The 14,655-nt window shown below is 39.2% G+C and overlaps 1 protein-coding gene across 1 annotated transcript in view; it reads right to left on the bottom strand.

Annotated features, from left to right (window-relative positions):
- Window positions 1-14,655, bottom strand: part of CTNND2 (catenin delta 2) — an 885,151-nt gene that overhangs the window by 165,035 nt on the left and 705,461 nt on the right. The window contains exon 12 of the mRNA XM_044386968.3: window positions 2,194-2,377. Within this exon, the coding sequence (XP_044242903.3) occupies window positions 2,194-2,377 (184 nt within the window). The remainder of the gene's footprint in view (window positions 1-2,193; window positions 2,378-14,655) is intronic.

A 14,655-nucleotide genomic window follows, 5' to 3' on the forward strand; every position in this document is an offset into this window, starting at 1 on the left:
CAAGTATTAGTAGAAATTTCTGGAAACTTTGTATCCACTGAGTATTTGATAAATGCATTTTAGCCCCCTTCCCAAGGCTATTTTCTTCCTCTCTAGTTCAACCTGCTCATCACTGTGGAATGATTCACGAACACATTCGACTGAGGGGAGAAATTACTATTTCTTTCTGTAGAAGGGCAGAGGGTCAATGAATTAAGGGGGAAGTATTCACCATATATTGACGAGTTTTGCTTTGCCAATCACAAGGTAACTCAGAACTAAGAAAAAAAAAATCCCTAAACCTGGTTCCATCTTGATCAAGGAAACCCAATTTGGCTACATGAAATGGTTTCTAAATGAGATGTCCCCCTTTTTTGTTTCCTATGATGTGGTTGCTCCCAGCCATATTCAGCAGCTAAAGCACTAGGGCCAAGCTTCTGTGTGTGTGAACAGAGAGGAATGGAGGATCATCTTGATCTGACCTACCTTCGCTCTAGTTCACAACCCAGACGCTGAATTCAGCTAGATGACCTAACCAAGGGGACCCCAGAACCTATGCAGTCTAGCTTCTTCACCTGACTTTTCATCAAATGGTGTTGAATGTATGCTCTTAATGACAGTGGCCTACATCCATAAGCCAGACATCTTGAATGTATAATTACATTACTGTATCATTCAGAGAAAAATTTAACTGACAGTTAACGAGGTCTTTACTGACCATCCTTCTACAGTTGATTCTGAGGCACTTTTTCCATGATTAGGAACAACAGACCATTTCCTCCCTCCCTGTCTCCCTCCCTTCCTTCCTCCCTACCTCCCTTTCTTCCTTCCTCTCTTTGTAAGTCAAAGATGCCCAGAAGGGGGGAAAAACTACCTATAATAGTTGCAAATAACTGAACTAGAAAAATCAGGTATAAAAAGTGAGAAGTGCCTACAGTTTCAGCTTTGGAAGGAGTTATATTTCTTCTGGTGGGGCAGGAGGTTTCTGAAGGATAACAGAATGTAAGAGGTTATAAAATAAATGTCTCAACAGGGAGTTTTGGAGAACTGTAAATTTGGCTTATGGTAAAGCTTTGCCAGAGAAATCATGTCCAAAGATCATTATTTCATGACCTTGAGGAAAAAGCAAAATCGTTAGAGGATTTCCTATTCCTGTCTGTGAACACACATTGATATTTATGGAGGCAGACTCACTTTATGTCCCGCTATGCACGCACATTTACACAAACACACCTCTCCTCTCAAGACTGGAGGTTGGGAGGATTGTTATAAATATTCATGAGATAATTATTATTAATGTCACCAAGGTGATTTTGTTCCTTCTCAGGAGAGACTGGTTTTTGCACCTAGAAACCAATCAACTGTAGGAGAAATGACAGCTTTGAGGCAGCCCAGCTAAAACAATCTTGCACACTTTATGTTTGAAATATAGATTATTTGACTGGGTGTTCTTCTGAGTTACCCTTTTGCCCTCATCTCATCATTAAGTTTATCCAGCAGAGATTTCCAACTTTGGTACAAAATACAGCATTCTTGGGAGCACAATTTCCAGAGACTGGAAAAACTGTATCTTGATTATTACATTCTTTTCTAAGAGCAAAAATTAAACAAAAGTAAAGATGATTCTAAGGTTTCTCAAGAGATTTCTGGGGGATGATTTTTGTAAAAATGCCTTGAAAGAAAATTAGAACATATTTGCTACTTTTATTATTTTAAAAAATTTCATGCAACAGGCTTTATTAAAAAGTTATCTCTAAGCAATTAGAGGTTCTGGCAGTCACACAGAAAATTTTTTAAAAATAAAAAACAAAACTAACTAGCGATGACAGTTAACTAGATCCCTCTGTGTATGCCATAGACTGTCCCCCAACCAGCTGGCCTACCTGGGTATTCTATATGCATAATATATTATAACATGGCAAATTACTGTGAACTATTGTCTTTAAAAAACTAATAATTTTTGGTGGGAATGAAAATGTTTCTTTTTTGCCCAAGACCCAAGAAAACACGTTAAGTAAGTAAAAAACTTACAGTGGAAGATACCTACCCCTCCCTTAGTACCTCATTAGAATGGTCTTTACTAGCTTCTTATCCTCCTTCACCATGTCAACACTCATCTTTCTGGGACACTCTGATCTTCAGTGAAACAGCGGTTGAAATTATAGAAACAGAAAGTGTATGACAGCAGGAGGAGGCCGCCAGGATGGGACTCACCTTAGGCATCCAGTGGCATTTCGCAGCACCTGTGAGGAATGCAGTTGTATTTTCCTATCATCCTGAAGAGGTGAATTTTCCCAGCCCGAATGGGGGATAATCACGGCATTGGTCAACACTGCCAGAGTGTCCTGGATGATTGGCATTTTGAGTGCGTCGCAAGATGAGAGGTTCCAAAGGACTCCTGCAAGACACACATACACAGAGCTTTGGGATGGCCACTCTTGTTTTCTTCTCCCCAAAGTGTCTTCCCTCATCAAGTTAACAGCATGGGCAGGACGGACAAAGAGAGTATGAGCACATGTCCTAGAACACACTCTTAATTTTAGAACCCGTGTGAGAACCCACTGAAGGGGCACTGTGAAAACCTGACAAGTAGGCAGAAGACTTGTGTTATGATCGTCTTTGTGCCATCATGATGAGTAACAGGTTGAGATCTGATCTGAATGGAGGATACCAACCAGACTTCTGTTTACTATTAATACCATGGGACCAAGTATCGAAGATCTAACCAGGACAGAAGAGCGGTGAAAGTTATCTGAGCTACGAACCAGTAGGACATCTTGGTTTTATCTTAGACCTCAATATGCACATATGGACCGTCTGACTGACTTGGCCTCTACCTAGACCCAGCCACCATTCTGCAGGACCTTATGAAAATCCAGTACCGGGTCTGATGACAACGGGCTCAACAAGGCATTTAAATTTACTATCACTTGTGACAGCTTTGTCAATTTTTCTCAGAAAGCAATGCTCATGGAGGACCTAGAGATTGGTCTTCCTTATGTAACTAAGGACAGAGAGCAGTAGAAAGTGGAGGGCATGTCTGCAGTGGACAGACTATAACAGTCATTAATGTAGGCAGAGCAAAAGCAAAAGTCTTAGGTCAGGTGGAATTTTTTAGGCTTTTAAATATTTTTAAGCAAAACCTTAAAATGGGATTGAGTTTAGAAAAGGTCATCAGTATTGGATAGAAGTTCTAATATTTGAAAATGCTTTTAAAGTATTTTTTGTTATTGTTCGAAACAGAACACACAAAGGTAAAAGAAACAGAATTATATTCTACTTTGTTATGAAAGAAAGGTTGTATTTTCTCTCAAGACTAATCTAAATAGACATCATCACTGCAGATACTGAGAATAAACTATCATGGTTGTCCTTAGAAATACGACTTCCATCTTACTTTTTAAATAAGCTTTCAATAAATTTTAAGGCGAGATTGTGTCTCATTTGTTGTGTTATGAATAGAACAAACAAAACACAAGTATTCTGAAATTTATTAGTATCTTTCATGGCATATGTTGAACTTACAAGGGCATTAATAATATTAATCTGAAAATTGATAATGTTGGATTGTTAGCAACTGAAGGGACAGTTTTAAATCGGTTCTATAAAAATTTGACTGTACAGACAAAACTCTTCCTTTTTTAAAAAGACTTTATTTATTTGACAGAGAGAGAGAGCAAGCACAAGCAGGGGGAGCAGCAGGCAGAGGGAGAAGCAGGTTCCCCACTGAGCAAGGAGCCTGGTTCCAAGGTCCTGGGATCATGAACTGAGCCAAAGACAGACGCTTAACCGACTGAGCCACACAGGTGTTTGCAGACAAACTCTTTTCAACTGTCTAACAAAATAACATTTGTTGGGAACTTTATTGAGGTAAATGCAAGGGAAATAAAATGTTTTTGGTGCCCAGGATGTATAACAATCCTTTAGTATAGAGGGTTGGCTTGAGGGCAAATCCTGCTTGCTTGTTTTTGTAAATAAAGTTTTATTGGAACATAGCTCTGCCTGTTTATTTACATACGGTCTATGGCCTACAAAGGAAGAGCTGAATATTTGTATCAAGGACTGTATGACCCACAAAACCTAAACAATTTACTATCTGGCCCTTTATAGAAAGATTTTTCCCACCCTGCTTTAGCATATAGACCATTTTCTATAAACTTCTGTGTGCAGGTTTGCATTGCCATTAGTATTGTAAATTGGGTACACAAAAAATGCTCAGTGGTACACAGAAGGCACCCCAAAATATATTCTGATTTGGATGCTTTTGAAATGCTAGCAATATTATCATATACAATTACCTTGTCTTAAATAATATATAAACCTGTGTATTCATTGTATTAAATATTTTATTAAATTTTAGTTACTCAAAATACACTCATTTGCAATCTTAATAAGAATTTTTTTCTAATAAAATAGATTTGCAAACTTAAAAAGCACATTAAAATGAAATTAATATCAGAGCACCTGGGTGGCTCAGTCAGTTAAGCGCCTGCCTTCGGCTCAGGTCATGATCTCAGGGTCCTGGGATAGAGCCCCATGTCCGGCTCCCCACTCAGCAGGTAGACTGCTTCTCCCTCTGCCCCTCCCCTCTGCTCATGATCTCTCACTCTCTCAAACAAATAAATAAAATCTTAAAAAAAATACAATTGGGGCATGTAAATGTTCTAATGTGGTACGTTTTGCTGTAAAATATATTTTCTCTAAAAGCTAAATAGTAAAAGAGAGATTTTTGCATTTTTACATGCAATTAATTTAAAAGAATCTAAAAGCATTCTGTGATAATAAAGCAATTTTTATTGTTTTTTTTTTTTTTTTTAATTAGAGAGAGAGAGAGTGTGAACGTGGTGGGAGTGAGGTCATAGGGAGAGGGACAGAGAGAATCTCCAGCAGAATTCCCACTGCACGCAAAGCCCAATGCGAAGCTCGATCTCATGACCCTGAAATCACAACCTGAGCTGAAATCAAGAGCCAGACCCTTGACTGGGCCACGCAGGCACTCCTACTGGTTTCCAAAAATCACAAAAAAAGGTAAGAAGAAGGGAAAATCAAAGGAAATATAAGGGCCTAATCTAACATCTGATAAGAAGTGAACAGATGGAAAGGAGACGGTCCAAGATAACTCTTTATTGGGCTCTTCTCTCTATTACCTTCTTCATTAATTCATTAATTAGTGTAACCTCATTCAGAACCGAGCATGGACAGAAGTCTTTTAGTCCCCATTCATTGCACCTTTCCAGGCTGGCTCCATCTGTGTTTCACATTCCAGAGAGCTCATCACAGCACTTGACCCCGGCTCCGAACTTCTTATATTAATTCACATCTGCAACCCCCAAGTGCTTCCTGACCCATGAGAGCTACAGTGGACCTCTGATCAGAGGCAGCTTTTATCACCTCTGCTTGGATGACAACTTGGTCAAGCAGATGCGATGTGGCAGAATTTTTTTCGGGGGGGAGTTCAGTCAACCAGTTGCAGGGAGCCCTCAAAACTCTGGAGACAGAGACAAGCTTGAGTGTAGACCCACAAGTCTCTTGGGCCATTGGAGATAAAGGCTGACATTCTTGGCCGAAGTCAAATGTGGGTAACAGCCAGGAGCTCTATAGCTGTTTTGCTATAGACAGACACACACTCACACAGATACACATACACATACCCTCACATATACATATGCACACCTATACTCTCTCTCTCTCTCTCTCTCTCTCACACACACACACACACACACACCTATTAGTCCTGGTAGACAGAAAGAGATTAGTGAGAAAAACAGCCATATATGGCATTCTCTATAAAGAAATGAGACACGGTTGTTCTGCTCACATTTCTCTTTACTCCTTCCTTTCTTCTGTGTTGGTTTAACATTTTTGTTATTCTCTCTTTTCACATCCCCTTCTAATGGTGGAACCCAATCCTTCTCCCTGGGAGCACTGGACTTTGAGACTTGCTCTGATCAACACAGTATGGTGGAGGTGACGGTGGGTGGCTTCTGAGACTGGGTCACAGAAAAGGCACTGTGGCTTCCTCCAAGCCCTGTCTCGGATTGCTTGTTGAGGGGAGGCCAGCTGTTATGCTGTGGGGACCTTCAAGTGCTGCCCTGAAGAGGACCATGTGGCAAAGAACTAGGGCTTCCAGCCAACAGCCATGGGAAGACCACCTTGGGAGTGGAACCTCCAGCCCAGCTAAGCCTTCAGATGCTGCAGCCCCCCGAGGGACGCTGAGCCAGAACCACCCAGATTTGCCACTCCTGGACTCCTGACACTCAGACACTGTATGGGATTCCTTCTCTTCCCTCTCCTCTTTGTCTCTGGACTCATTTTTCCCCCTCTACAAGAGTTTTTTCCTAGTTACCCCTGTCCTTATAACTTAGGTCCACTTGTTCTCTTTTCCTCTTCATAAAGCATACTGTGAGAGAACAGATGATCTAGGAAGGAGGATCCAGCTGAACACTGACACTAAATAAAAAATGCATTTTAATTTAGATTATAAATGATGAACTTTTTTTTAGTACATGTGCTGCCGAAGGGAGCACTCTGAGTGATTAACTTTTAAAAAATGTATCCGTCGTCATGTTCGCAATTTATTAAATGGCCACTTTCTTTAATGTGGAATAATCCTGTTTTATTTTTCCATGGCTGCTATAACAAGTTGCCACAGACTTAGTGCTTAAAAGAACACGGGTTTATTATCTTGTAATTCTGCGGGTCTGAAGTCTAAAATAGGTCAGCAGGGTGGCGCTCCTTCTGGAGGCTCTAAGAGAACTTCCTTGTCTTTTTAACTTCTTTTTTAAAAAAGATTTTATTTATTGATTTGAGAGAGAGAGAGAGAGTACGAGAGCAAGAGTCAGGGGGAGGCGAGGACGTGTGGCTGGATCCCAGAATCCTGAGATCATGGCCTAAGCTGAAGGCAGATGCTTAACCCACTGAGCGACCCAGGTGCCCCTGTCTTTTTTGACTTCTAAAGGCTTGCCTGTGCTCCTTGGCTTGAGGTTTGTCTCACTCTGACCTCAGCATCCATTATCGTATCCCCTTCTTGGACTCTGACCCCCCTGCCTCCCTGTTAAAAGGATACTTAGGATCTCACTGAGCCCACCTGGGTAATCAGGGACAATCTTCCCATCTCAAGATCTTTAACTTAATCCCATCTGCAAAGCCCCTTTTGCTATCTAAGATTCACAGGCTCTGAGAAATAAGACATGGACACCTTTGGGGAGCCAACATTTAGTACCACACAACCCCTTAAAATATTGCTAAGCTTCAAATAAAATTAAACCTTTTATTATAGCTTTACGGTCAGGCGTTCCCCTAAATCTCTAAGTTCATCTTGAATCACTCATTCATTTATTCACTCTATGCATATTAAGGACCAGGTGCCAGGTTCTGTTTGATGCTGAGGTTACATTACTGAACAAAACAAAAAGTCCCTACCCTCAGGGTCCATTGTTGTCACAGTCCTTCTGCTTTGGTCAACATGGCCATGTTTCTCCTCCTTGAACACACAAGCTCATGTGTAGCTCAGATCTTAGACTTATTACTCTCTTAGCCTGGAATATTCTTCTCCTGACCTTTCCAAGGTTGATCCTTCTTTCTGCTCAGAAGTACCTTAAATGTGCAAAAACTCAGAGAAACTTTTCTGGATCATTCTAAACTACTTCCCCATACACTTGCTATCAGATCTCCTATTTTAATTTTCAGCAGAGACCTCATCACTAATTCCTATTTCCCATGCCTTTTCATTATTTGATTTTTTGCCCTTTGCTCACTGTTCTTTGCCACAACAAGGTCCTAGCCACGACGTGAAAGCAAGAGGTCTGAGTGTTCATAGCATACAGAATACATCCAACACACAGAATATGCTCTGACACATATTAGGTGCTCACCTAACAGGTGCTAAATAAATACAAGAATTAACAACTGAATGATAGACCCTTATAAGATGACATGTGCTCCAAGCATTGGACACTCTGTAAGGATTACAGTGCGGCAAAATGAAGTCATGATTTAAAGAAATAAAACAGCAGAGATTACAAATAAAGATCCAAACGAGAATACAAAATGTTACTTCAATGAGATTATAACCCTTGACTCTACAGAAATTCTCCTTTCAGCTAGTAGAGAAAAATTTGTGTCACTAGAAAACATTAGTCAATTTAGCATTAGAAGGCTTATCTCTAATGCTTCACTTGGGTAATTATCTTCTATTAAGTCCCTGATAATTCTGAATTAGCCAAGGTAGTACTAAAACGTCAATTTGTGAAAAAAACAGTGGAATAAACTGAATTCACATTGGTATTTAGCATCCACGCAACCGACTTCATTTATTCTGATCTGAAAGTAACGTAAAGATGTTTTAGTATTTTGGTTGATGGTCACTAGCAAATTTTAATTTACCCAATGAAAATATGCTAATTTCTTTGAGATTAAAATCTCCAATAAAATTGTTTTATAGCATCTTTCCTTTAATTATATGTATTCAATAGCTTTCCCTTACAGTATAAAATTATTACTGTTCCAAATATAATTTTGACAGTAGGTTTAGTTGAGAAGACATTTAAATAACTAATTATGTATACTAAATATATTTAAAATATAGTTTATTTTTATTTCAGGCACAGGGTGGCTCTTTTCCTTGAGATTATCCATATTCATGAGCAGTAATTGGTTTATTAAAATTTCTTTAATAAAATCTTAATTACTTTCATTGGATCCTTTACTTTATTTTAATAGAGGGTAATTTTGGTTTTTTTTTTCTCCCTAAAAGAGGTAAAGGATATCTTTAAAAAACTCAGTTTGACAAAAAATGTACTTTAATAATCTTAAGTCTTAAATCATGATAAAATCAAACACTGCCTGTGGCTGTGCAAGTCTTTCCTATGACCCCTCATACGCTTTTAATCTTTAGACCTAAAACACAATCCCTGAACATGGGTAAGGCTCAAACTAAAGACAAGTTGTATTGAATTCATTTTAAATAAATGCTTTAAACATTTACTTTTAATTCATCAACTAAATAAAAATTAACTTAATGTATTTATGAGGATTTCTTTTTAAATGAATCTGTCATTCATCTTATTCTGAGAGTGAAAATTTACGCACCTGGAGAAGGGAGAAAAGAGAGAAGAATGCAGGCAAATGATTACCTACTTCCTCTATCCCCACCTGTTCATGCTTGGAGTCCTGGGTGGGTGCAGGATGGCTGACCAAAATCTGGAGGCCCATGACACCCTACACTCGTTCTATGCTGTGTGCATGATTGTGTGCATGTGTGTATGTGTGTGCATGTGTGCACACACTTGTGTGCACAAGTGTGTGCATTTGTGCGTGTGTGCATGTGTGCACGTGCAAGTGTGCATGCAGGTGTCTATGTGTTTGCATCTGAGTATTTGGGTGCATCACAGAAACACTCCCAACTATCCCTGAGAAGTCGTGACCCTCAAGGTGTGGTTGTGAATTAGGACTGTCTTGAAAGTTCTCCCAGATGACATAGGGGATAGCCTCAACAAGATTTGCACACCACCTCATGTAATGCTTTTCAAGATAAAACCACTGACCTTAAGTCAATGATAAACTTTACCAAAATGTTGGTATAATAACGGGTAAAGTAAAAAAGCAACTAATGGGACTAAATCACACTAAAAACTTCTACGCATCAAAAAAAGAGAAGAAAAAAAAAATAAAGGCCACCTAGGAATGGGTGAAAGTATTTGCAAACCATATATTGAACCAGGGGTTATGTCCAAAGTACGTAAGGAATTCCTACAACTCGTTAACAAAAAATAAATAATTTGAATAAATATGGGCAGAGGAACAAAATAGATATTTTTCTAAAGACGACACCCAAATGGCCAGCAGATACATGAAAAGATACTTGACACCACTCTTCAAATCAAAACCACAATGAGGTATCACCTCGTACCTGTTAGATTGGCTAGTATAAAAAAGACAAGAGATAAGTGTTGGTGAAGATGTGGAGAAGAGGGAACCCTAATTCACTGCTGGAGGGAATGTAAATTGGTGGGTTCATTATGGAAGACAGTATGGAGGGTCCTCAAAAAGTTAAAAATAGAAATACCATACTATCCAGCAATCAAATTTCTGGGTATATATCTAAAAGAAATGAAAATAGGATACAGAAAAGATATCTGCACTTCTCTGTTTATTGTAGCATTGCTCACAATAGCCATGATATAAAAACCACCTTAACCTCTGTCAGTGGATGAATGGATAAAGAAGATGGGGCATATATACATGGAATACTACATGGCCACAGAAAGAAGGAAATCCTGCCATTCGTGACAACATAGATGGACTTTGAGGACATTATGCTAAGTGAGATAAGCCAGACAGAAACCAATATACCATGATATCACTTACATGTGGGATCTAAAAAGCCACATTTATAAACACAGAGAGTAGAATGATAATCATCAGGGGCTGGGAGGTACGAGAATTAAGGTATTGTTTAAGGGTATAAAAATGCAACGAATAGATAAATAGGTTCTGGGGATCTGATGCACAGCTTGGTGATCATACACAACAATACCGTATTATAAACTTTAAAGTTGCTGAGAGACTAGACCTTAACTGTTCCCACCACAAAAAAGATAGTTATGTGACATGACAGGTGCCTTAGCTAACACTAAGGTAGTAATCCTTTTGCAATATACAAATGTATCAAATCAACACCTTATGCACCTTAAACTTCCACAATGCGTCATGTCAATTATATCTCAAAGACAATAAAAATTATTTTTTAAAAATGTGCTATGTGAATGCCACTTTGAGAAGAGTAATGTGAGGAAGTGGATATGATAGTCCTTCTGTTACGCGTGCGGAAGAGTGTTTTAAAATACATGTAATAAAGATGGATGTAACAGTGCTATAGAGAAGAATTTAATTTAAACACTTAGTGTCATGCATCATAGGAAATCTTGTAAGTAATTGTATATTATTGTTTTGGGGAATTAGGATTGGATGCTGGATAGTGTGACAGAGCCTTAGTGGATTTTATCAATGGAATATCAGTATTTCTGGGATCTATGTGGGCAAAAAAAATTCTTTGTTAGGACTGGAAGCTTTGTCTTACTTTTGCACACCCTTCCCCAAGAGCAATCCATTTTTTTGGTGCTAAGTGCTTCCCACCACCCAATTTGTAAAGAACCTAAATTTAGGCCATTAAATATAATTTTAAAAATGAAAAGAAAATGGGTAATTCCTTAGGCCAAAATTTCTCAAGTTTTCTTTCCGGAGTTCCAGGAATGGGCTGATCAGAACGAATGACCTCTAAGTTCTCCTCTTTAATATTCCAGGAGAAGAAACTGCAGTGACCATGGGGCTTAGGTGAAGGTTAATCCTTTTAGAATTCAACTCACCCAATCCTTCTGAGTTGAGAGTCTCACAGAGGTGGTGATGAGATGAGAGAGGGCTGCAGGGGCTGATAAATGCGTGGAGCGAGCAGGCAGAAGAACTGGAGTTTCAGACTCAATAACCATAAACTGCCACCCTACTATTGCCACTGACGGCTTCTAGCCCCAATACACAACTCTTTCTAAAAGCATCACATACGCATTAAATGCTGAGAATCAAGCAGAATTATCCTTGCTTATTTTCAAAACAGGTACAGCACTTGGTTAACTCCAGAATGGATGAAGAATGAGCTGTTCTTCACGTTAGCAAGTAAATCAGATCTTTCCTTTTACAAACGAGGCAAATTCTGGTTTGAGCTGATTACACCTACCCGGGCCCTGATGCGAGGTTTTAATTCTCAAAGTTCTAGAACAACTTGGTTACTGACACAGACATGGATGTTGAGGTGCTGTCTTGTTCCAATGCCAAAACTGATCCCAGCAACACTCTGATGTTCTAATTTTAGCACCAGTAGTGCACATGAAAAGCATCGAACATGCCAGTATAGATTAGTACAGGCAAGAGGCCCATATTCATTTACATTTTTTATTAATAACTTAAGAAATGATCTTCACTGCTTTCAGAGCTGGAACTAATTTTGATGAAAACGAGGTAGTTTTGTAGACAAAAGATGGTGACTGGTTTTTTGAAGAAAGAACCAAAGTTGGGTGTGGTTATGATATCTTTTTCCATTTTAAGTTGGATTCTGTAGATCTAAGCTTTTTTGAATTATAGTAAATGTTTACAATAAAGGAATAACAAGCCAGATTCGAGTCATCAGAAATGAGGCTTATCTTCACCTAGGACCAGGCAGTACAGCTCCTAAGATCTAAGAAGGAAGAAGCTCTTCCCACAGTACTTTATTTTTAAGTAATTGCAGTTGAAAATAATTTGGAGGTGAAGGGTACCAAAATATTCCACCCCTAAATACAGCTCTTTGGCATATAGATAATTTTGAGTGAAAGGCCACTGAGCACCAACCACCAGATGGAAAAAGCTCTCCAGCGGCACAACTTGTCCTTTTGTAAAGGAAATTTACATTTATAAAGGAAATTTCCATCTGTCAAGATGTCTCCCTCTTTTGTACCAGGAAGAGGAGGACTCTTAATGACTCGTTATTAACAACGAAGAAAGCACCAACTTAGATCTGTAAAACAAACATTAGCACACAACCATGTTTGACCATACTTTTCTTAGTCACCTTCTCATAACCTATCTACCCCTCCCAGCAGCCCCAAGCCCCTTTTCCTTTGTTTAGCTGAAGATGGTATCTAAGCCCAAGTTCTAACCACCTCTTTGAGCTACCCATCACTGGGTGCTCCCACATGTATGTGCCATATTCGTGTTAATAAACTTGTTTTTCTCTCGTTAATCTGTCTTTTGCCTGTCTAAATTACAGGACCCCAGCCAGAGAACCTAAGGGGGGTAGAGGGAAAAAAAGATATATTTTCCTCCCCTACAAGATGTCAATGTCTGATAGTAACCATCTGTGAAAGTCATGGGTTCATGTTTGAACACAGCATTTTGTAAATGAACCATAGAATTATTTTTCAATTACCAAGAGTTAGGAATAAAAAATTGGGCTTGCTTGAAACTATAGCCTTTCTCAATGACCTTGGGTAAGCCAGACCTTGAAAACAATGTCACCAAAGTACCCAAGCTGAGTTTTATAATCTCTGGAATCTGGCCCTGGGCCTCTTTTTCTAAAAGTGACTGCAGTTAAAGATTATGTTCTTTTATCTGACAACTGTCATATTCTTCTGTGTAGTAATAAAGATGATTTCTTATACTTTGGTTGTGTAGTTTTGTATAGCCCAAATCACATGTATTAAATAAAGTAACTTAAGTTTGTCTCTTTCAAAAATGATTGAAGAAGGGAGGGAGGAAGGAAGGAAGAAAAAAAGGGGGAGAAGATAGAGAGAGGAAGAGAGAGATTCAGAGACAATTAGCTCCATGATATAATGATTTTTCAGAATGTGGGAGGTGAAAGCACCATAATTTTGGGCCCTGGGTTAAGTGATATGGGGACAGACTCATCCAACTGCTTGCTCCAGAAAATACCTGCCTCCGGAAGTTTAGACTGTGAACTACCAGCTTGCTTATCAAAAGTAATAGTTTGTTTGTCAAAACTCACTTCATGACCCCTGCCTCCCTGTGCCACCAGTCTAGAGCTATTATGTTATAAACTCTGCCCAATCCCAGTTATTTTCCACCTTGGAATACCCACCTTAAAAACACCCAGCCAAGGACCTACAGCCTTATAAATACCCTGCCCAATTTCCCTTTTGATTCCTACAAGGTGGTATTCTCCCTTACTGTAGTAAATCCAGTAAACTTAGCTTTGCTTGATCTGTAGGATTTTCTGGTGGTCTTTGGAGAAGTTGATAGTTGGCAAACCATGGGAATTACTGAAAATGAGTAGATAAGTTAATTTCATCTTTGGTAAACACAGAGCCTGGGAAATTCCTGAAACTGCAGGGCATCTGCTGACCATAAAGCCATGACTTTATCTGTGTGGATGACAGTGGGTATTAAGCTGTTTGCACCTGTATTCAGTACTACAACCCAGAAGTTACAAAGCTCCACACGCTTCTTGGTAGGGCCCCAGGCCACCATTCCAAACTCTCTGGGCTTAGAGTAAGTAGGCAAATATGAATTATAGAACCTTGCACAAAAGTAAGGATGGCCACCTCCTTGAGGTTTTCTTTGTTATACTACAGGTAGCAAGCACATCCTCTTCACTTCTCCTGCCAAGAGTCGGCATAAAGACTCCAACTGAATTTGTGGGAGCATCCTCAGCTAAGAATCCCTGCAAAGAAGATACCTGCGGACACTTTTCTATATTGGGCCATTTTAAAGTGCAACCTTGGTTCCTATGGTTCTCACCAAGAACCTGCCTTGATGAAGACATGGTGGCAGAATGAGAAGAGCAGGAGCTGGGAATCAGGCTGGAAGTGTAATTCAGCTCTCACACAATCAGGATTAGAAAGCGCTTAGCTCCCAGTGGGCTATCCATTGGTGCCTACTGAATGAAAGAATACAGAATGAATGGCATTATTGAGTCGTGCTGATGTTCATGTACAGGGATCTCAGATTTTCAGAGCATGACTGAGCTGGGCATCCAAAATAAGAGCACACAGGAAAAAAAAAAAAAGAAGAAAAATAGCCAAATATACCTAACATTTTTAGTTCTTGTTATACACCAGGATTTTTGCTACCATCTTGCATGTATTAACGCATGTAAACCTTCAACAGTTTCCATTTTACCGATGAAGA

Source organism: Ursus arctos, unplaced genomic scaffold, assembly GCF_023065955.2.
Source record: "Ursus arctos isolate Adak ecotype North America unplaced genomic scaffold, UrsArc2.0 scaffold_15, whole genome shotgun sequence".
NCBI lineage: Eukaryota > Metazoa > Chordata > Mammalia > Carnivora > Ursidae > Ursus > Ursus arctos.